This window comes from Anolis carolinensis, chromosome 3 (genome assembly GCF_035594765.1).
Source record: "Anolis carolinensis isolate JA03-04 chromosome 3, rAnoCar3.1.pri, whole genome shotgun sequence".
NCBI classification, from domain to species: domain Eukaryota; kingdom Metazoa; phylum Chordata; class Lepidosauria; order Squamata; family Dactyloidae; genus Anolis; species Anolis carolinensis.
Window position 1 is genome coordinate 220,281,470 of NC_085843.1, and position 22,334 is coordinate 220,303,803.

The window sequence follows — 22,334 nt, forward strand, 5'->3', positions numbered from 1 at the left end:
TCCTCCTCAGTCTGTTCAGCAGAAGTCTCTTGCATTTGATCAACAGGCAGAGCAATTGTTCTTTCTATAGATTTTATTTTGTGTCAGGAGCGACTTGAGAAACTGCAAGTCACTTCTGGTGTGAGAGACTTGGCCATCTGCAAGTATGTTGCCCAGGGGATGCCCAGATGTTTTATCATCCTGTGGGAGGCTTCTCTCATGTCCCCGCATGGCTTTCTATAGATGCTCCTTCAGGACATGGCTGAGGGAGTTGCAGTTCGTTGCAAGACTCCAGTACTACGGCTGAGTCTTCTATCACCAATCCCTCATCCAAGCTCTCCAAGCTGTCATGACACTGCTGCAAAGGCGTCTGTTCCAGCACCACTTCAAACTTGCCTGAGATGCATGCCCCCTGGATGTCTTGAGGGGACTCCCTTTTCAGGGAACTGATACCTTGCATAATGGATCCAGGGTCCTTGCCAACCTGCACTCAAAGTTGTGACAAAGAAAACCAGCCCATTCACCAAGTACAATACAAACAAGGGTAGATGGGTGGGCTGGAGGAGAAAAGGAATGGGGAGATCTCCAGCTAGCCCTTTAAATTGTCCCCTGTTGGGCCCCTGTCAATCAAATTGAACTTCTAAATTCAATCTTATTGGCAGCTGCTTCATCATTGACGCCCCCCCTCCCCAATTAAAAGCATGCTGTAAGGCAGTGGTTCTCACCCTTTGAGTCCCCAGGTGTTTTGACCTACAACTCCCAGAAATCCCAGCCAGTTTACTAGCTGTTAGAATTTCTGGGAGTTGAAGGCCAAAACACCTGGAGACCCCATGTTGAGAACCACTGCTATAAGGCAATTGCACCCCCATGGACACAGGACAACTATGTGCCGCCCATTCCACAGTGGCCCCTCTGGTAAAGTCAGAAAGAGCAAAAATCATGTAATATGTCCAACAACATTTTTATGTACAAAGCCTTGATACCACAGAAAGCCCAGTCAGACATCACTGTCTGCCACTTAAAACCCTCTCCTGTTTTGTGAGTACAATGACTTCATAGTTTGTTGGTCGTCTGAAAGCTCCACAGCAGTCAATCAATAAGAATGAAACACAAGATGGGGAAACAAATGGGCAGGAGAAATCATTGTCTTGTACTGCACTTCATCATCCCAAAAAGCTCCTCTAACCCATGGTTACCATTACATTTTAAGTCTGAAGCTTTAGTCTTAGTGCACCACTGAGAGCTTCTGCCAACAACAGAATGGTTAGTATAATTGATTAAAATGCTTGTGTGCAGAAAAACCCATGGCATTGTGTCAACATCAGTGAATTATCAAAATACAAAATGCTTTTTTAAAGGCAAGGTTATATTTTTATGGGGAACCTCTTAAATGGGTCCATGGCTGTAGATTTAATCACAGTATTAATCATGACACTCCCCACTTTCTGTGTAATGACAATATCCAAAGTGTTCCCTGTGACTGACTTGCTTTGTGTATCCAGTAAATTTAGAGACAACCTAATGTAGTGGTTTGTGTGTTGGATTTGGATACTTAGAGATCATAAATTGAATCCCTGCTCAGCCACAGAAATGCACAGAGTGGCCTTAGGCAAGTCACACTTTCTGAGCCTCACAAGAACCCAAAGGCCATTCTCCCTCTGGACAAATTCTGCCAAGAAAACCCCATTTATACATTTGCCTTAGAGTCATCATTAGGCAGAAATGACTTGAAGCCACACCATAGCAATGAATCTGAGAATGCTTCTTTCCTTCTCCTTCTCTCTCTGTGCTTAACACAGATATTCATGCATATCACCTGAGGCAATGGTTGCCTCCCAATTCAACAGAGTAAATCTGATTTTCTAGTAGCTCTGGCTAAGCTGAGAAAAACATAAAGCCAGACAGCATGATTAACATGTTTCAGTATCTGCTGGTGCTTATTATTTGGAGTTCTGGTGACTTGTTACCATTTCTCGGGTCACATTTACATGTATTTTGGAACAAACAACAACAAAAAAGCCATGCAGCTATTTCTTGAAGTAGCTACCGTGTTTCCCTGAAAATAAGACAGTGTCTTATATTAATTTTTGCTCCCAAAGATGCACTAGGTCTTATTTTCAGGGGATGTCTTATTTTTCCATGAAGAAGAATTCACATTTATTGTTGAACAAAAAAAAAGAACATTTATTATATACTGTAAAGTAGTTGTCATCACAAACCAGCATAACCAGACAAACTGTGAATCCTATCAAAAATTTCTTGTTACTATCATTATTTCCATGTACAACAATCTATGGGTACGTGCATTTACCAATCCTGCATGCTCGGGTGTTCTGTTTGGTGGGCATGCTTCTAAACAAAAACCTTGCTAGGTCTTACTTTCAGGGGAGGCCTTATATTTAGCAATTCATCAAAACCTAGTAGGTCTTATTTTCTGAGGATGTCTTATTTAAAGGGAAACAGGGTATGTTATCATCATCATAATTGTTGCAAGTTGCTTCTGATTCTCTCCGAAGCTCTCCAAAGCTTTGGGTGCTCTTACTGCCTATTACAGGGGAAACCAGCTGATCCCTAATCCATCTAGAATGCAGATTGGCGCTTTTCCTCTTAAGAACAGTCAAGCATCTCGAGCTCTGAGGATTACCTGGGAAGGAATCCCACTGGAGCATTGCAGCACACCAAAACACTTGGAAGTTGCCCTGAATCGTGCTCTGACTTACAAGAAACACTGCTTGACGATCAAGCAAAAAGTGGGTGTTAGAAATAACATTGTACGAAAGCTGACTGGCACAACCTGGGAATCACAACCAGACACAGTGAAGACATCTGCTCATATGCTTTGCTACTCTGCTCCTGAATATGCATGCCCAGTGTGGAATACATCTCACCAAGTTAAAACAGTGGATGTGGTTCTTAATGAGACATGTCACATTATCACAGGATGTCTACACCCCACACCACTGGAAAAATTATACTGTTAAGCCGGAATTGCACCACCTAACATCCATCGGGAAGTATGGCCCATCCCCTGTTTGAGTATCAGCCAGAACGCCAATGCCTTAAATCAAAAAATAGTTTTCTGAGATCTACAGAAATACTTGCAGGAACACCACAGCAAGTGAGAGTCCAAAACTGGCAGGCTAAAACCCAGAACCTCAAACCATGGCTGATACTGGATGAGAAACTCCCTCCTGGGCACACAGAAGACTGGGCGATTTGGAAGGCACTGAACAGACTGCGCTCTGGCACCATGAGATGCAGAGCCAACCATAAGAAATTGAGCCATAAAGTGGAGTTCACGACATGTGAGTGTGAAGAAGAGCAAACCACAGACCACTTACTACAATGCAGCCTGAGCCCTGCAACATTCACAATGGAGGACCTTCTTATATTAACACCAGAGGAACTCCAAGTAGCCAGCTACTTGTCAAAGGATATTTAGTATAATAAAGTTTCTTTAAAACTTTGTATTTTCAAATACATTACAACTTGTACCCTCGGTTCGCTTCTGACGTGATAAATAATTAAATAAATCATAATTATAGACTTACTTTCTTTGCGAACATCATGAAGCGCAGCATTCAGTTCATCCACAAACACTGGGGCCTCCTTAGCAATCTTCTCCCCTTTGTCCAGCAAGTTCCAGGTGGCTTCTTCAACAGAAGCAAGGATAACACGGGCTCTTTTTGAACACCCTTTCTTCTTGTTTGAAGGGTTCTGAGGGCAATTCATTAAGGTGGTGACCTAAAATAAAAAATAATTTTCAATACCTTCAGTTCTTTTCTTGAAGAGGTTACATTTCTCCAATTCCAGTTAACAAAAAAATAACAAGTGCAGTTAACAAAAAAAAAAACAAGGTCAAGGAACAATGATTGTTAAAGTTCTTAAAGCCATATAATATATGAACCTTGAGCTGAGGCAAGGCATTTCAAAAGTACCAGTAATAGATACACATCCAAATGGACACCAAGTCATCGCTTTTGGAGACAAATGGACACACACAGTTTAATCAGGTAACCAAGAACACAAATTTAGATTGAAAAGTTCTGCAACACTGAGTAGAGGTGGGAAATGTCAGTGAAACTGAATACTGTGCACGCAGAAGAACATAGAGGCACACTGCCCAATAATTCTAAAGATGTTTACAAGCCTCTAGTCATACTGAAAAACTTCTTAAGAAAACCACTCTCCCTGTGCACTATAATGTGGGAAGGGAGCTATCAATATGTTCAAAAGCCAAAGCTTGACTTATAAAGACTCAAAAGTTTTCAGTGTTAATTTTTTGTATACAAGTGACATGTGTAAGGACAAATTGCATTAACTAGCCAAACAGATACATTGCAACATTCTAACAAATATTTTACCTCCTACCTCACACCTGTGATACCACCACCCATGACCTCAGTCACTACTCATTCTCAATCCCATCTATACACACAATAAAAGTGAAAATCTGTATGTGTGTATGTGGCACGAGTGTCCATTCACACAGACAATTCTCAGTGCTGTGGAGCCACCAAGTCACTCCCCTCCAAGGACATTGCAGGTTACAGCAAGCGCATCCCAGTATTCCTTTCTCTCTCCACTTGGATGACCCCGCCCACTGCCTCTCCCTTAACCCTTTCCTACCCTTTCCTATGGCATACAGCAAACAGAGGAATTGATCAGCAACTGAACATACTATAGAGGTTTGGGGAGAATTCACCATGATTTATAGGAATTGTAGGGACTAGGAGGTATAATCCACCTGCAATCTAAGAGCACTCAGAACCTCACCAATGATGGACCTGGAACCAACTTGACACACAGGCCAAACATGGCCAAATTTGCATACTGGCGGGTTTGGGGGTGATTGACCTTGACATCCAGGTGACCAAGTTCACCCATATTCAGAGTACACTGAACCCATCCGATGAAGGATCTGGACCAAACTTGGTACACAAATTCAACATGGCCAACTGGGAACACTGATGGACTTTGGGGGTGACTGACCTTTAACTCTGGGAGTTATAGTTCACCTGTATTCCATGAGCCCTCTGAACCCCACCAATGAAGGATCTGGACCAAACTTGGCACACAGACCCAACACTGCCAACTTGGGGTAATTGACCTTGGCGTCAGAGAGTTATAGTTCACCTGTATTCAGAGAACACTAAACCCAGCAAGTAATGGATCTGGACCAAACTTGGTACACAGACCCTACATGGCCAACTGTGCATACTGGTAGGGTTCTAAGGAAGTTGACCTTAGAATATGAGAGTTGTAGTTCACCTACATCCAGAGCACTGAACCAAGCTGATTACAGATTTGAATCACACTTGGCCATGTTGGGTCTGTGTACCCAACTGTGTACCAACATAACGAAATATGCATACCAGTGGACTTTGGGGGTGATTGACCTTGAAATCTGGGAGTTATAGTTCACCTGTATTCAGTGAGCCCTCTGAATCTCACCAATGACGGATCTGGACCACACTTGGCACACAGACCCAACACAGCCAACTTTGTATACTGGTAGGGTTTGGACGTGATTGCCCTTGGCAGCCAGGACTTATAGTTCACATGTTTTTAAAAACACTGAATCCAGCAGAAGATATATCTGGCCCACACTTGGTGCACAGACCCAACCTGGCCAACTGTGAATATTGGCAGGGTTTGGGGAGGATAGACCCATGTTTTGTGGAATTTCAGTTCACCCACATCCTTATGCATTTTCTAATAGGAGCATTCATAAAAAAACAAAAGCAAACACTGACTTTTTTTCTAAGAAATAGAGCTACAGATTACCAAACTGATATGAGTTAACACCCCAGCAAAAACAATGCCTTTTTCAAACAACCCAGGCACCACTGGGTCCCCAAGCTAGGATCCAATAAAATCTACCCTTATAACGACTTTAGTAAATTCCTATTGCGGCTACTTCCAAGTCAACATTTGGCTTTCTTTCCAAATATTCAAATGCCATCCTCCATTTTTTTGGCAACTCTTCATTAAGGACTCAGAGGTTTTAATCTGTCAAATATCATGATACCTTTACTAAAAGCCCTGCAATATAATTTAGTGTAACATATCTCTTTACACCTTTTTATTTTATTGATTTTTAGCCTGCATTTTCACCAATACAAAGGCCCAATGCAGCTTCCAAAAATTAAAACAAATATGGTCAAAACCATTTATAAAGTCATGAATAAAGCACATGGAATCAGCCCTCCATATTTGTGGGGGTTATGGATGCTAAACCTATGCAAATGTGGAAAAGCTGCAAATATCTCCAAGCCCCTCTCCTCCCACAGACCACATTTAACACACAAAAAGAGATATCCACACATTCAACCTTTCATTGGTTTGTATGTAGAGATGCGGTTGGTTAAATAGCCTGGACCCAAAGTGTGTGCGTGCATGTGTGTGTGTGTGTGTGTGGGTGGGTGTGGGGTGGGCATTGAAAGCCAGTGTGATTTGAATGCTAAGGTTTATATAAAGTTTTGCTAATTTATTCTTAAAGTTCAATGTTTCTAACAGTATAAATTGTTTAATTGTTTTTATTTTTTTCAATGTACAGTAGAGTCTCACTTATCCAAGCTAAACGGGCCAGCATAACCTTGGATAAGTGAATATCTTGGATAATAAGGAGGGATTAAGGAAAAGCCTATTAAACATCAAATTAGGTTATGATTTTACAAATTAAGCATCAAAACATCATGTTATACAACAAATTTGACAGAAAAAGTAGTTCAATACGCAGTAATGTTATGTTGCAATTACTATATTTACGAATTTAGCACCAAAATACCACGATATATTGAAAACATTGACTACAAAAATGCATTGAATAATCCAGAACCTTGGATAAGCGAGTCTTGTATACGTGAGACTCTACTGTATATCTTAATGTCTTTGGGTTGTTTTTAATAAGCATTGTTTTATATTTATTGTTAGCTACCTATATTGGGGGGGGGGGGGGGGCGGAATAAAAATAAAGTAAATAAATAAATAAGGACTACATTTTAGAAGTGCCCTCTCCTCCCATCAGGAATTTATTCGTGGGTGGCTTCTGGAAAAAAATCTAGGGCAGTTGCATGTATAAATATATTTTCAAGCTATATTTATTCTGTTATTTAAATATCACTTTTGCATATTCTCCAACATTTCACAATAAATTAAGGAATCGGCTCTGAACGGATCTCACCAAAAATCTCTAGAATTGGCCCTAAATCAACTTGTTTTAAAGATGTTATGATGTAGGCACCCTGGGGAGGAAATTTTCTAAGGGATATAAAATAAAGATCACATTATCTCAGCAGTCACTCTGCTGACACACAGGGAAGAAAATTAACAAGTCAAACTGGCCTTAGTTCAAAGCAATTATAAGTGGTGATGAGTGTGGGAATGCAGTGTGCTTATTGTAGCCAACACAGAGCAAGGCAAGAACATGTCAATTTTAGTCCTGGCCTTATACATCACATTTCATAACAGTGACTACAATGATCTGAAAATGAACAACATAGCTCCATAATTGAAACCAAGGAGTTGTGGCCCTGTAAGGATGGATGAATGGGTGACTGCCTTGGAGACAGATGCAAACCAATCTGAACTTTGAGGAGGAAGGTCAGGTTGGACATATAATTAAAGTGACCTCACTCTAAAGTTTTTTTTTTATGGAATGTCCAGGCCATACTTGGATTTCAATTCTGGTATCAAGAGGTGGCTTATCTCTTCCAAATTTACAACTCTACTTTCATGTATGCTGTTTGAACTGGATTAAAGAATGGGTGACCCTAGAAGACAACAAGCTACTAGATTTAGAAGGCATAAATCTTCCATTTGGATGGAATGGATATTTGGACATACAAAAGGCCAAACCAACAAGCATATTTAATGACCATTACATATGGAGACCAACTCTAAACACCTGGAACAGATATTAAAAAAGAATTTACACCAAGACACCGGAGTGGATGTCCTCACATGAAGCATACTACAAAAGGGAGAATATCCTACAAGGGAAATAGTTAACTTACAGGGAGCAGATCCAGACTGACTTGGAAAACTCAGAAATGAAACCCCTAGAAGAGTGGTTCTCAACCTTCCTAATGCCGCAACCCCTTAGTACAGTTCCTCATATTGTGATGACCCCCAACCACAAAATTATTTTTGTTGCTACTTCATAACTGTAGCTAGAGTTTATTGAAAAACGGCGAAACAACGAATCCGCAAAAAGTGAACCGTGAAGTGGTGAGGAAACACTGTATATGCCAGATATTGGAAAACATCAGAGATACCTCCCTTAGAAGAATGGGAAAAATAAATTACAGATTTGCTGATAGTGGATAAAATAACTGTACTCTTAAGGGGAGAAATTTTAACTTTGCAAATGAATGGCAACCAATGATCCAACATCACAATTTCCCCAACCTTAGACCTGATGTGTTTGTGCAGAACTGTGTCCCTCGTCTTATGAGCTGGTCATTGACTGTAATAAAGTGAACTTGAACTTGAACTAGAAGATCCAATATCTCAATGTAAAATAATACTAAAAATGTACATAGGGAAACCTATAAGACAGTAGATAATGAGGAAACGGATATTAATTTAGAGCCTATGATACCTTTACATGTACTATTTAAATAGAAGACTGTGACCCCTTAAAGAAAATACATTATATGAGAAATGCACTGTATGCAACAAAAACTTACAAATGTATGTCTATTTGAATAAATAAAAATAAAATTAAATTTAAAATAATATTTTAAAGCCCACCTATTTATATAATCTCGTCAGTTTTCCACCCACAGCACAATGCATAAATACAAGAAATCCATATTTTTCATGACAAGCACCACTTTTAATCCAATTATATTTTAATTGCATGTGTGTGTGAACATTTGGAGGGAACAAAAGTACTATAGCTTTGTAATGAAGCAGTGAATTCACAGCTGTCCAGAAATAGTACATACAGTCAAACTATTCCTCAATAGTTCTCATTAAACCTCCTTAATCTCATCCTTTGTCAATTACTTTATTTTCATATAAGATTGCAGAGGAAAGAGACTTGCTTATGGATAGGTATTTCAGTTGGGGAAAATATCCACAACTTAGCAGAAGGTTAATGTTAACAGTAAAACCAAGTAAGAGCAGCAAAGGATGGGGTTAGCGGGATGGCAGCAATAACTATGTGCAAGGTGAAGTTCATTACTAGTGCTTACATTTTTATTGGCTCATAGATTTTGCTGTAACATAGAGCAAGGAGCACCCCAACTAGTCCATATGCTTTGAACTGGCCAACTAGTATACAGTATATACTGGGATAACTGATAAAGAGTAACTGGAATGTTGGGTTCATCCTTGGCTTCCTTCAATTGCTCTAAACTGACTTCAAAGTGCAAAGGTAGTTTGTACTCAATTAACAGGAGGGAAAGAAGAGGAGAATCAGAGTTGCACTCTGCCAAGGAGGCTCAACTAGGGATTTCCCCTCTCTTTTCAGGCTGCCCTGAATTCAGTAAAGTGGGCCTTCCGAACCCATGGGATCCAGATCTGCAATTTCCAGCGATCACAGATCACAACACCCCATATTAGTAAATATGGCAGGAACATGAACATAATGAAGCATGCACATTCATATCACTGCTTTTGATAATATGGGGCATCAACATCTATTTTTCTGTATCTGTAGCAGTCCTCAGAAATGAACTCCTGAAGATGCGGCGGGCCCACTGTACATAATCCTAATTAAAAAGCCCTCCACCATTTCCAAGGAGATGTAAAGCCATCATATTTCTTGTTTGCACATTTGTAAGGTGATGTACAACAGATAAAAACAGATCAGAGCAGAAACCAAAACAATTGTTTAAAAATAATTTTAAACACACTCAATCCTTAAGGACAACTCCAGGTTTACGAACCAAATGCCATACAAAGCAGTGGAGTTTTGACTGGTCACCAAAAACTCAGAAGGGATGAAGCCTATTGACTTTCATCAGGAGGAAGTTCCAAGCCTTTGGTGCTGCTTCATATTACAGGAAGAAACTTTGATTACAGGATACATTATAAGTTCTGAGAGTTGTCTATATTGTTGGAAATAACACTCAACATTTAAAAGAGTTCAAGGCATCTTTGAGAGTACAGCAATAAAGACCTCACAACCTCTCAGGATGCCTGTCATAGATGCAAGTGAAACATCAGGAGAGAATGCTTCTGGAGCATGGCCATAGTAAAGGTAAAGGTTTCCCCCTGACATTAAGTCTAGTTGTGTCCAACTCTGGGGATTGGTACTCATCTCCATTTCTAAGCCGATGAGCCGGCGTTGTCCATAGACATCTCCAAGGTCATGTGGTCGGGCTGACTGCATGGAGCACCGTTACCTTCACGCTTAAGCGGTACCTATTGATCTACTCACATTTGCATGTTTTTGAACTGCTAGGTTGGCAGAAGCTGGGACTAACAGCGGAAGCTCATCCATACATGGCCATATAGCCTGTAAAACTTACAGCAACCCAACAATAGGTTTGTTTTCAGAGTTGTTTCCTCATCTCTTGTCCATATATCATAACCTCTCTGAGATGTAAACAAGGATCTTTCTGCATCTTTTCTTCCTGTTTCCTATTCTCGTACTTTTATTATAAGTGAAGCCACTTTAGTCTAATATTAGGCTAGCACCCTTCTTATCTTTGATGGATATCTTAGACTACAAATTTAGCAATCCATTTCTTTAATGCTCAATCAGAATTGCTAACCACTGCACACATTGAATTCTCCCTCATACATTCTCAGTGAACTTAAGTGACAGCAGTCAATTTCAGAAGGTTTTAAAAATAATCATAGTAAATACATCCTAGAGGTAACAGAAAGATTGCCTCCTTCTTCATGAACCCATTTATTCATTATGGTCATCTTTGGAAGCCCCGCTCCTGTCCTGTTCCTTTGAAAATGAAATAGATATCTAGCAGGTATCAGCCGTGCTCTGCTGCAGTAACTGAAAAATCATCATCCATAAGGTATTTATCCTCTGCCTGAATCTTCTAAGTATCCATTAACATTATTCATTTTTGTTCAACTTGTAGCTTTTGATGACTCAAATTTGGATTGTCAATTAGCTGCTGGTTTCTTAGCATTGTTGTTGTTTATTCGTTCAGTCGCTTCCGACTCTTTGTGACAGATCAACCACTGCACATCACACTCTGCTAGTCCACGCTCTCGTTAAATCCCAAATAGACTACTGCAATGCACTCTACATGAGGTTGTCTTTGAAGACTGTTCGGAAGCTTCAAGTGGTCTAACAGGCAGCAGCCAGATTGCTCACCGGAGCAGCATACAGGGAGCACACAACCCCCTGTTGTGTCAGCTCCACTGGCTGCCAGTCTGCTTGTTGCTGTTTATTGGTTCAGTCACTTCCGATTCTTCATGACCTCATGGACCAGCCCAGAGCTCCCTGTCGGCCATCACCTCCCCCAGCTCCTTCAATGTCAAGCCAGTCCCTTCAAGTACACCATCCATCCATCTTGCCCTTGGTCGGCCCCTCTTCCTTTTTCCTTCCATTTTCCCCAGCATCATTCTCTTCTCCAAACTTTCCTGTCTTCTCATGATGTGGCCAAATTACTTCATCTTTGCCTCTAATATCCTTCCCTCCAGTGAGCAGTTGGGCATTATTTCCTGGAGTATGGATTGGTTGGATCTTCTTGCGGTCCAAGGCACTCTCAGAACTTTCCTCCAACACCACAGTTCAAATGTGTCTGTCTTCCTTCGCTCAGCATCCTTATGGTCCAGCTCTTGCATCCATAGGTTACTATGGGGAATACCATTGCTTTAACTATGCGGACCTTCGTTGCCAGTGTGATGTCTCTGCCTTTCACTATTTATCAAGATTAATCATTGTTCTCCTCCAAGAAGTAAACGTCTTCTGATTTCCTGGCTGCAGTCTGTGTCTGCAATAATCTTTGCGCCTAGAAATACAAAGTCCGTCATTGCCTCCATGTTTTCTTCCTCTATTTGCCAGTTGTCAATCAGTCTGGTTTCCATAATCTTGGTTTTCTTAATGTTTAACTGTAACCCATCTTTTGCACTTTCTTCTTTCACCTTGGTGATAAGGATCCTCAGCCCCCTCTCGCTTTCAGCCATATGAGTGGTATCATCTGTGTGTCTAAGGTTGTTAATGTTTCTTCCAGCAATTTTAACTCCAGCCTTAGATTCATCAAGCCCCACACATCACATGATGTGTTCTGGATACAAGTTGAATAGGTAGGGTGAGAGTATACAGACCCTGCTGTACCCCTTTCCCGATCTTGAAGCTGCATATTTAATATCACCTGCATATTTAAGGTTGTTGATGTTTCTTAGCATATTGTTAATTTTTTGGCATTTTATTTTGTATTGACTTATTTTTAATGTAAGAGCAATGGACAGCAATCCAGCCACCTTCTGTGTTCCACCGATAACATTACACGAAATGGTAGGAAGGCTTTGCTCAATGGGATGGATTGGAATGTTGAGAAGGGCGACTGCAGTGGAAAGGAATGCAAACAGTTGTGTCAGTTAGAGGCAGTCAGTTGGGAAGCTGGGTAGCCAAGAAGAAGATGGCAATAGTTGGACAGGGCCCCACTATAAGGGAGACATAACCTGGCCCTCTCACACATTAGGTAAGGCTGAATTTTTTATTAAAAAAATTCAAATGCATAATGTGCATTTTTGTTGTTATTGTGTGCCTTCAAGTAATTTCCTGTTTATGGCAACATAAGGCCAACCTACCAATGAGTTTTCTTGGCAAGATTTATTTAGAGAGGTTTTTGCCTTTGCCTTCCTCTGAAGTGGAGAGAATGTGCCTGTCCAAACATCACCCAATGGGTTTCAGAGGTTGAGCAGGGATTCAAACTCTGGTCTACTAGTGTCATAGTCCAACACTCAAACCACTTACACCAGTGGTTCTTAACGTGTGGGTCCCCAGGTGTTTTGGCCTACAACGCCTAAGAATACCAGCAAGTTTACCAACTGTTAGGATTTCTGGGAGTTGTAAGCCAAAACACCTGGGGACACACATGTTGAGAACCACTACACTACACCTTGCTGGGTATCATAATTTTTTACATGTAGTACAATTAAGATAAAAGAGCAATGATGTGGCTCTGTGTGTGGCTCTCTCCTGAATGATAGAGAAGGGCTTATTACTCTTAGCAGGGATTGCTAGGCATAATACCATATTTGCCCATATTTTTTTCCATTAGGCAAATGGTTCTAGCAAAGAGCATTACAATGTACCTCTATTGTCTGGCTGCTACCTACCTAGGGGAGGGCAAAGCAGGAAAAGCATTGCAAGATCATACAGACTGAGTCTGAGTGAGAGAGGATCTACCCTAGCAAACCTTTCATATCATTATCCTAATACCTCCATGCATATGGGATATATTGAGCATGGTGATCAGATCATGATATGAATAAACATAACAGTTTAAATAATAAATGTTATTTATTTACTTTCATTAACAAAATGTTTAGAATACTCTTTGACTTTTACATCAGTCTTCTTTTCTTCTCTCCAGCCATTTTGTCAATTACTTTTTCTGGTTTGATAGTGATGTCCCAATGGATGGAAATCATTGCTAGTCCACTAAGTCTCTGGTCTGTCATTAAACTTCTAGATACACTTTTCACTCTCTTCATGGTTGAAAATGATCTTTCCACACTGCATGTTGTTACTGGTAGAGTAGCTAACACAGTCAAAAGGAAATTTATTGACCAATAGTAGCTTTTGTCACACAGTTCCACCACTTTAAGTACCTCAGTATCTTTCTTAATTGATGGTGTAATATTCACCACATTATGTACTCAGCCTTGACGGAAGCAAGTGCTAAATTACATATTCTGCCTTTGGAGGCAGCATATTAGTAGCATAACTAACTTCATTTTAACGTAAAAGAACATAATAATAATAATAATAATAATAATAATAATAATAATAATAATAATAATAATAGGATTGTTGTATGTATTCCGGGCTGTATGGCCATGTTCCAGAAGTATTTTCTCCTGACGTTTCGCCCACATCTATGGCAGGCATCCTCAGAGGTTGTGAGGCATGGAGAAACTAGGCAAGGAAGGTTAATATATATCTGTGGGAAGTCCAGGGTGTGAGAAGAGTTCTTTGTCAGTTGGAATGTTGTGTGAATGCTGCAGTTAATCACTCTAATTAGCATTGGAAAGGTTCGTCTCTTGCCTGGGGGGCATCCTTTGTTCAGAGTCATTAGTCATCCCTGGAGCTCCTCTGCCCTCAGAGTGTTGCTTCCCATCTACTGTTCTGATTTTTGAGTTTTTTAATACTAGTAGCCAGATTTTGTTCATTTTCATGGTTTCCTCCTTTCTGTTGAAGATGTCCACATGCTTGTGGATTTCAATGGCTTCTCTGTGTAGTCTGACATGATAGTTGTTGGAGTGGTCAAGCATTTCTGTGTTCTCAAATAATATACTGTATCCAGTTTGGTTCATCTGGTGCTCTGCTATGGCTGATTTCTGTGGTTGAGTTAATCTGCAGTGTCTTTCGTGTTCTTTGATTTGTGTTTGGGTGCTGCGTTTGGTGGTCCCTATGTAGACTTGTCCACAGCTGCATGGTATCCGGTAGACTCCTGCAGAGGTGAGAGGATCCCTCTTGTCCTTCGCTGACTGTAGCATTTGTTGGATTTTCTTTGTGGGTCTGTGGATAGTTTGTAGGCTGTGTTTCTTCATCAGCTTGCCTATGTGGTCAGTGGTTCCCTTGATGTATGGTAAGAACACCTTTCCTCTGGGTGGATCTTTGTCTTGACTCTCATGGCTTGTTCTTGGCCTTGCAGCTCTTCTGATGCCTGTGGTGGAGTATCCATTGGCCTGTAGAGCCCGGTTTAGGTGGTTTAGTTCACCTTGGAGGAGATGAGGTTCGCAGATTCTTTGTGCACGGTCTGTCAGGGCTTTGATTGTGCTTCTTTTTTGACTTGGATGATGGTTGGAGTTTTTATGAAGGTATCTATCTGTGTGTGTAGGTTTTCTGTAGACTGTGTGGCCCAATTGTTGATTGGGTTTGTGGATGACCAGAACATCTAGAAATGGCAGTTTTCCTTCCTTTTCTTTTTCCATGGTGAATTGTATGTTTGGGTGGATGCTGTTGAGGTGGTCCAGGAACTTGCTGAGTTTTTCTTCTCCATGGCTCCAAATGGGTGTCATCCACATATCCATATAGTAGGCTTTTTTGGTGCTGTTTCTAGGGCTTGCCAGACACTTCGACATTGACAACACATTGATTCCAAAAATTTTGGCATTCAGAGGAGTTGTTTTTTTTTTCAAAAACACTCTTAGGCCCAAACCAACTCAGCAGAGGACATTTACCAAAATTCCTCTGATGCGTATTAGAGGACAAAACAGATCTGTTTGAGGATTTCAAATGGAGATGTCAGGCTCACATGGGATGTGCACCACCCTCTGCATTTTGGAGGGGGCACAAGCAGCCCCAGAAAGTCTGGAAGTTTCCAATCCCATTTTATATAATGGGATGAATTATTCTTTGAATGTTATTTGACATCCCAGACACAATTTCTGAATGCTTGTGCATGATTTTGTGCCATGATGCTTGTGAATAAATCCAAATCTGGTTGGTTTGGGAATCAACCCCTGTTCCTTGCGACTCAAGGTTCAGTCCTTACTGCATTGCCAATTCTCTGTCCCCGTGGTGGTAGAGTAAAACATTTATCAGTACTGCAGGCCATAGCAGCTAGATTTGAGTGGCTCCATTTTTTCAGAAGTTTTAGATTTCTAGTTTAGGAGAAAGAAAACATGATGGCATAGGCATTTTTCTATCAAATATAAAGAAAGGCAAATAACCTTTTCATTCCTGCCTGGCCACTGCCTTATTCTCTCCCATTTCACTGCTATTGTCTTACAGCTAATAAAAATATTTCAGAGCAGGAAGGAATATGTCATATGAAACAACACATGTACAAAAGAAGCGAGCATCAGTGAAATTGGCTGCTGTCCATGCACATCTGTCAGAAAGCTAGAGAAATGGAAAGGCAGAAGGATCCCGCACCAAGGCACAGTAAGCTTTGTAAAAAGAAACTTAAAATAATTTCGTCAGTTTAAAATCTAAAACAAACTGGGATAGAAAACTTGCTTATTTGTGGATAAATCTATATTTGGCACATGTTCAGTTGTAAAATTAACATGGGAACACCCTGCCAGACACTTCTGTGTCATAATTCCTACCAATCTTAATGTGAATTGCACATACTTATTGAAATTAAGTTGTGGAAAAAATGTCACTTGTATTTGTAAATAAGACTTGCAAAAATGACCTAGATACGGGTACTAGATTCACTGTGAAAATCAAGCAGTTTGACACCACTTCGGCTGCCATGGCTCAATGGGAATTGGAGATTTTTCTTTTCTTCCATGGTCTTTAGTCTTCCCTGCCAAATGTTGGCAGTTCACCAAACTAGTATTGAGCCATGACAGTTACTGTGGTGTGAAACTGCATTGGTTCTACAGTGACATATTTTGAACTAATTTTATCAGCTGTCAGATAAAGAACTTCAGCCTTTGCTCAATGATTTTTAACTGGGAATTTTTAAATATTGTTTATAGGTAATCCTGTTTTTATTTTCATATATTTGTATATTTTAATGGTTATAAGAAGAAGAATAAATCTTTATTTGTACCCCGCCACCATCTCCCCTAAGGGACTCAGGGCGGTTATGCTGATGCTTTTATGTTAAGCCACTTTGAGTCCCCTTTGGGGGAGATATAGTAGGGTATAAATACATATAATTTTTTTTATCGTGCTAGAAGCAAAACAAGGGTACAGTTGTAATGTATTTGAAAACACAAAGTTAAAAACTTGACATGATACTAAATGTCCTTTGACCAGTAACTGACTACTTGGAGTGCCTCTGGTGTTGCTGTAAGAAGGTTCTCCATTGTACATGTGGCAGGGCTCAGGCTGCATTGTAATAGGTGGTCTGTGGTTTGCTCTTCTCCACACTCACATGTTGTGGACTCCACTTTGTAGCCCCATTTCTTAAGGTTGGCTCTGCATCTCATGGTACCAGAGCGCAGTCTGTTCAGCACTTTCCAAGTCGCCCAGTCTTCTGTGTGCCCAGGAGGGAGTCTCTCATTTGGTATCAGCCATGGGTTGAGATCCCAGATTTTAGCCTGCCACTTTTGGACTCTTGCTTGCTGAGATGTTCCGATGAGTATCTCTGAGAGAAGCCTCTCCGCAAGACCATGACACATCTGGGCAACCCCTGGGCAACATCTTTTTAGATGGCAAATTCTCTCGCAACCAGAAGCGACTTGCAGCATGCAACCAAACAATATAATAATAATACTAAACACCCATTTACTAGACAGGGCAATTATTATCATTACGCAAAGAAAGCTGGTTGGTTTAGGTAGCAAATATTGTCGTAATCCTGTTAATGAGTGCCTGTTGGAGTAGATCCACTGAATCAGTTGTTGATTGATGGATTAATACATGGGTAAAGTCCATTGATTCAATTGATCTATTTGAATTGGGAGTTACTTTATGAATTAAGACAATGAAAGTTGTTTCAGGATGAGCAACAGTGGCATCCTGGCCATTTCTTTTTGCTGGAGAATAAAACTGAGTGTTCTACAAAGTTTGTCCTATCCAGGTTAGTTTGCTGCCCCCAAATGAAGGGAACAATGCTGTTGCATTGTCAGTGCTGACATAAGATTCAACTGACAATCCAGACAACTTATGTAAACAAAATACTGTACAAGAAGCCCTATTCTGTTCTTTGCCTCAGGAAGCAGAATGCCTTAGGCTGACCCAGATATCAGGGGAACTGCTTACCCTGGTTCTCTAGATGTCTCTAGAGCAGGGGTCCCCAAACTAAGGCCCGGGGGCCGGATGCGGCCCTCCAAGGTCATTTACCTGGCCCCCACCCTTAGTTTTATAATATAATATTTTTATATCATTTTAAATAATATAAAATATTGTATATACATATAATATTGATAATAATATTATAATGTTATACAATATAATACTAATAATACCATATAATAATATTAATTATATTATATGTATTACATATAATATTACAGTATAGTGGTATAGTTCAATATATATAATGCTAATATTGTGCTATGCTAAGAATATATTATATTGTATGTACATACAGCTGCTCTGAGTCCCTTTCGGGGTGAGAAGGGCGGAATATAAATGTAATAAATAAATGTAGTAAATGAATAAATAAATAAATAATTTTAGACTTAGGCTCGCCCAAAGTCTGAAATGACTTGAAGGCACACAACAACAACAACAATCCTAATGAACTTGACTATCTCATTGGCCAGAAGCAGGCCCACATAATTCATATTTCAGGATATGAAATCCTGATAGGTTTATGTTGGTTACAATTGTTTTCATTGTTGTTGTTGTTTTGCACTACAAATAAGACATGTGCAGTGTGCATAGGAATTTGTTCATTTTTTTTCCTCCAAATGATAGTTCGGCCCCTCCATAGTCTGAAGGATTGTGAACCGGCCCTCTGCTTTAAAAGTTTGAGGACCCCTGCTCTAGAGTCTAGCACAGGTATGGGCAAACCCAGGCCCAGGGGCCGGATGTGGCCCCTTGGGCTCTTTTCTCAGGTCCTCCTCTCTCTCACTATCCTATCCTTCCTTCCTTCTCTCTCTTCTTCCTCCTTCCCTCCCTCCCTTCTTTCCTTACTTCCCTCCTTCTCTTCCACCCTTTCATCCTTCCCTCTATTCTTTCCTCCCTCCTTCCCTCTCTCTTTCTACTTCCTTCCTTCCCTCCCTCCTCTCTATTCCCTTCCACGCTCCCTCCTTTCCATCCTTATCTTCCACCCTTCCTTCCTTTCTTCTCTTTTTTCCTTCCTCCTTTCCTCCTCAGGGATGTTTAGCTGGACGAAGAGACGGTTGAGTGGGAACATAAGAACAATCTTTCAGGATTTAAAAGGGAGTCCCTTTGAGGAGGAGAGAAAGGGAAAACTGACTTTCTGCTGCTCTGTAGACCAGGGCACAAGGGAGCAATGGGTTCACATGGCAGGGAAAGAGATTCAACTGAAAAGAATAGGAATAACTGAGTGTAAGAGCTGTTGGAGAGTGGCAGAGTCTGCCTGGGAGTGTGATGAAGTCTTCTTATCTGGAGGCTTTTCTGCAGAGGCTGTCTACTGAAATTGCTTTGATTGTGCCTTCTTGCATGGCAGGGGTTAGACTGGATGGCCTTTGGGGGTCTCTTCCAGCTCTAGGATTCTATATCAGAAGTAAGGAATATGGGGTCTCATGGATACACTTTGTCTCTCCCATCCACCATCTCATCCTGACCAAGGCTAACCCTTTTGGAATCCAAACGTTTCCCGTCTTTCCTTCACTTTCTGCCTCCGAAAGAGAAGGAGGAGGAGAGGAAAGGGCAAGGAGGGGACTTGGGGAGAACCCCCTCCCTCCTGGTCTGCGCACTCCGATTTAGCCTGGGATGCGTCCCCCAAGTTTAAAAAATTGCCCATGCCTGGTCTAGCAGGACATCTACAAAAACAAGATTGCAATGCAGCATATGCATAATTCTTCTCTGAACTTGACTTTCCAAAGTCATTTCTGTTCAGAAAGAACCCTTGAGCTTGATGATATAGTTGATAGTCCCCCTACCACAAATAGGAAATATATTGTATAGACCGCACTCTATTTAGGAAATCAATAGTAATTTTGTTTGTTTGTTTATGGCATTTCTTTTATCCTTCCTCTGCTGATCAGATCTTCCAAGATAATGTGCAATGGATAAAAACATTTAAAGCGGTAAATAGATGAATGGAATTACTCTTTAAAAAAAAGTTCTGAAATCACACGCAATTTTAAAAAGCAGTTAAAAAGAGCAAAGTAGCTTTGTTGTTTATTTGTTCAGTTGCTTCCGACTCTTCATGACCTCATGGAGCAGCCCACGCCAGAACTTCTTATCAGCCATGGCCGCCCCCAGCTCCTCCAAGGTCAAGCCAGTCACTTCAAGGATACTATCTATTCATCATGCCCTTGGTCGACCCTTCTTCCTTTTTCCTTCAATTTTCCCAGCATCATTCTCTTCTCCAAGCTTTCCTGTCTTCTCATAATGTGGCCAAATTCCTTCATCTACTTCATTGCCTCTAATATCCTTCCCTCCAGTGAGCAGCCGGGCATTATTTCCTGGAGTATGGACTGGTTGGATCTTCTTGCGGCCCAAGGCACTCTCACGATTTTCCTCCAACACCATCTATCTTCCTTCGCTCAGCCTTCCTTATGGTCCAGCTCTCACATCCATAGGTTACTATGGGGAATACCACTGCTTTAACTATGCGGACCTTCATTTGTTAGTGTGATGTATCTATTCTTCACTATATTATCAAGATTGGTCATTGCTCTCCTCCCAAGAAGTAAACGTCTTCTGATTTCCTGGCTGCAGTCTGCATCTGCAGTAATCTTTGCGCCTAGAAATGCAAAGTCTGTCACTGCCTCCACATTTTCTCCCTCTATTTGCCAGTTATCAATCACTCTGGTTGCCATAATTTTGGTTTTCTTGATGTTTAACTGCAACCCAGCTTTTGCACTTTCTTTGTTCACCTTGGTGATAAGGCTCCTCAGCTCCTCCTCGCTTTCAGCCATCCAAGTGGTATCATCTGCATATCTGAGGTTGTTAATGTTTCTTCCAGCAATTTTAACTCCAGCCTTCATCAAGCACCGCATGTCGCATTATGTGTTCTGCATACAAGTTGAATAGGTAGGGTGAAAGTATATAGCCCTGCCGTACCCCTTTCCCAATCTTTAACCTGCATATTTAATATCAACTGCATATTTAAGGTTGTTGATGTTTCTTAGCATATTGTTAATTTTTTGACCTTTTATTTTGTATACTGCCCTAATCTCCAGTAGCTACTCCTCATTTTATGGCTTGAAGACTAGTTGAAAGAATACACTTTTAGGTGATGGGCAGAAACTGAATAGGGATGTGGAGACTTTCTTTGAAGGGGGGGGATTCAACTGCCAGAGTGCTGCTACAGAGAAAATCCTGCCATTTGTCCCCTTCAAGGGGTTAAGGAACATGGGTCCTAAATTTAGGGTAAGCTCATACGGGAGGAGACATTATAGTAGACATGTAAAAAGAAAATGAACAACAACTTCGAAATTATTTTGGACCATGTTCACAGAGCTACAATAAAGTAAAGTTAACAGCACAAAGTGCAACTCTGTAAAAAAGAACAGTTTTTTTATCACTTGGCCAAGTATTTCAAAAATGTAAATGCATATAGTTACAATGATAACATAAAAATAAAATTGCTAGAGGAAAACATCTGTAGTCAACTGAAAGAATTTACTGCAAATAGACACTGCTATGAAAGCTATCACACAGAATAAATGGAATAGGGTGAGTGAGATATATCAGAGGGTAGGCATCCATGCAAATTAGATTACTGAATTTACCTATGTGCTAAGGGAACGTTTCAAGATAATTCAAGTTTTTAAGTTAGCATGGAAAAATATGTACAAAGATTTATTAATAAATTCCTCTATAACTTAGTGACTTGATGGAGCAATTTGTCCATTATCAGAGATTAAATTCTAATTTGAAGGCTGTTGTATGTTATAGTAATAAATCACATGGCACTAAAGAACATGCTGCTCTCTTCACGGCATACAGCACACAATATAAAACTCTTTTTAAGTTTTACAGTGAGTCACTGCTAACTCTGGAGACATACTGGCTTTATAAAATAAGCAGATGTGATCAAGCAAAATGCTGAAATGCTCGCTCTTAAATGTGTAACACAGCAGCTTTTTAATACCATTTTAGTTGATGTCTTTCAGATATAAAATCACCATGTTATAAATTGCTTTATTTTGTTTTATATTTGCAGATTACATGAGGACACTTGCCAGATGGGCAGTATATAAGAATATTAAATAAAAAATACACATGCACACACAGGCATACATAAATACCCTCTGAAAATCTGTTATCAGAAACGATCTAGAATAGATTTTCAGGCCAGAAAAAAACAAAGCAATTCTGTTGAAGTAAGCAATGATATCTGGCAGAAGTACACAGTTGGATTTCGATTCCCAAGGCCTTATTTGTTTGTTTCATATGCCTTACCTAAAAAGTTCAAATGTGGTAAACCAATCCCACAGAACACACACATACACTAGACATGGGCCCAAAATTTGTCTTATCTGTTTGATTTGTGTTTCCATTTCGTACAGTCCATTTGGATGGCACAGAGTGGGAAGGCCCCTCCTGATACAAAAATCAACTCAATACAAAAGGCAGGTAGGAGTGGGTACTGGCTCCAAGCCTGCTTTTCAGATTGATGTAGACCCAAAGCGCTGGGCTGCAGGCCTAT

At 40.4% G+C, this 22,334-nt stretch overlaps 2 protein-coding genes across 7 annotated transcripts in view; one reads left to right on the top strand and one right to left on the bottom strand.

Moving 5' to 3' along the window:
* ctnna3 (catenin alpha 3) overlaps positions 1-22,334 on the bottom strand; it is a 1,223,202-nt gene that overhangs the window by 1,190,965 nt on the left and 9,903 nt on the right. For all 4 annotated transcript variants that reach the window (XM_062977502.1, XM_062977500.1, XM_062977501.1 and 1 more), the window contains exon 3: positions 3,531-3,723. In XM_062977502.1, coding sequence (XP_062833572.1) covers positions 3,531-3,723 — 193 coding nt within the window. The remainder of the gene's footprint in view (positions 1-3,530; positions 3,724-22,334) is intronic.
* LOC100563814 (plasma membrane calcium-transporting ATPase 1) overlaps positions 12,473-22,334 on the top strand; it is a 46,710-nt gene continuing 36,848 nt past the window's right edge. For 2 of the 3 annotated variants that reach the window (XM_062977496.1, XM_062977497.1), the window contains exons 1-2: positions 12,473-12,608; positions 15,872-16,024. The gene's annotated coding sequence lies outside the window, so the exon portion shown is untranslated. The remainder of the gene's footprint in view (positions 12,609-15,871; positions 16,025-22,334) is intronic. The other variant, XM_016995278.2, reaches the window with a different exon arrangement.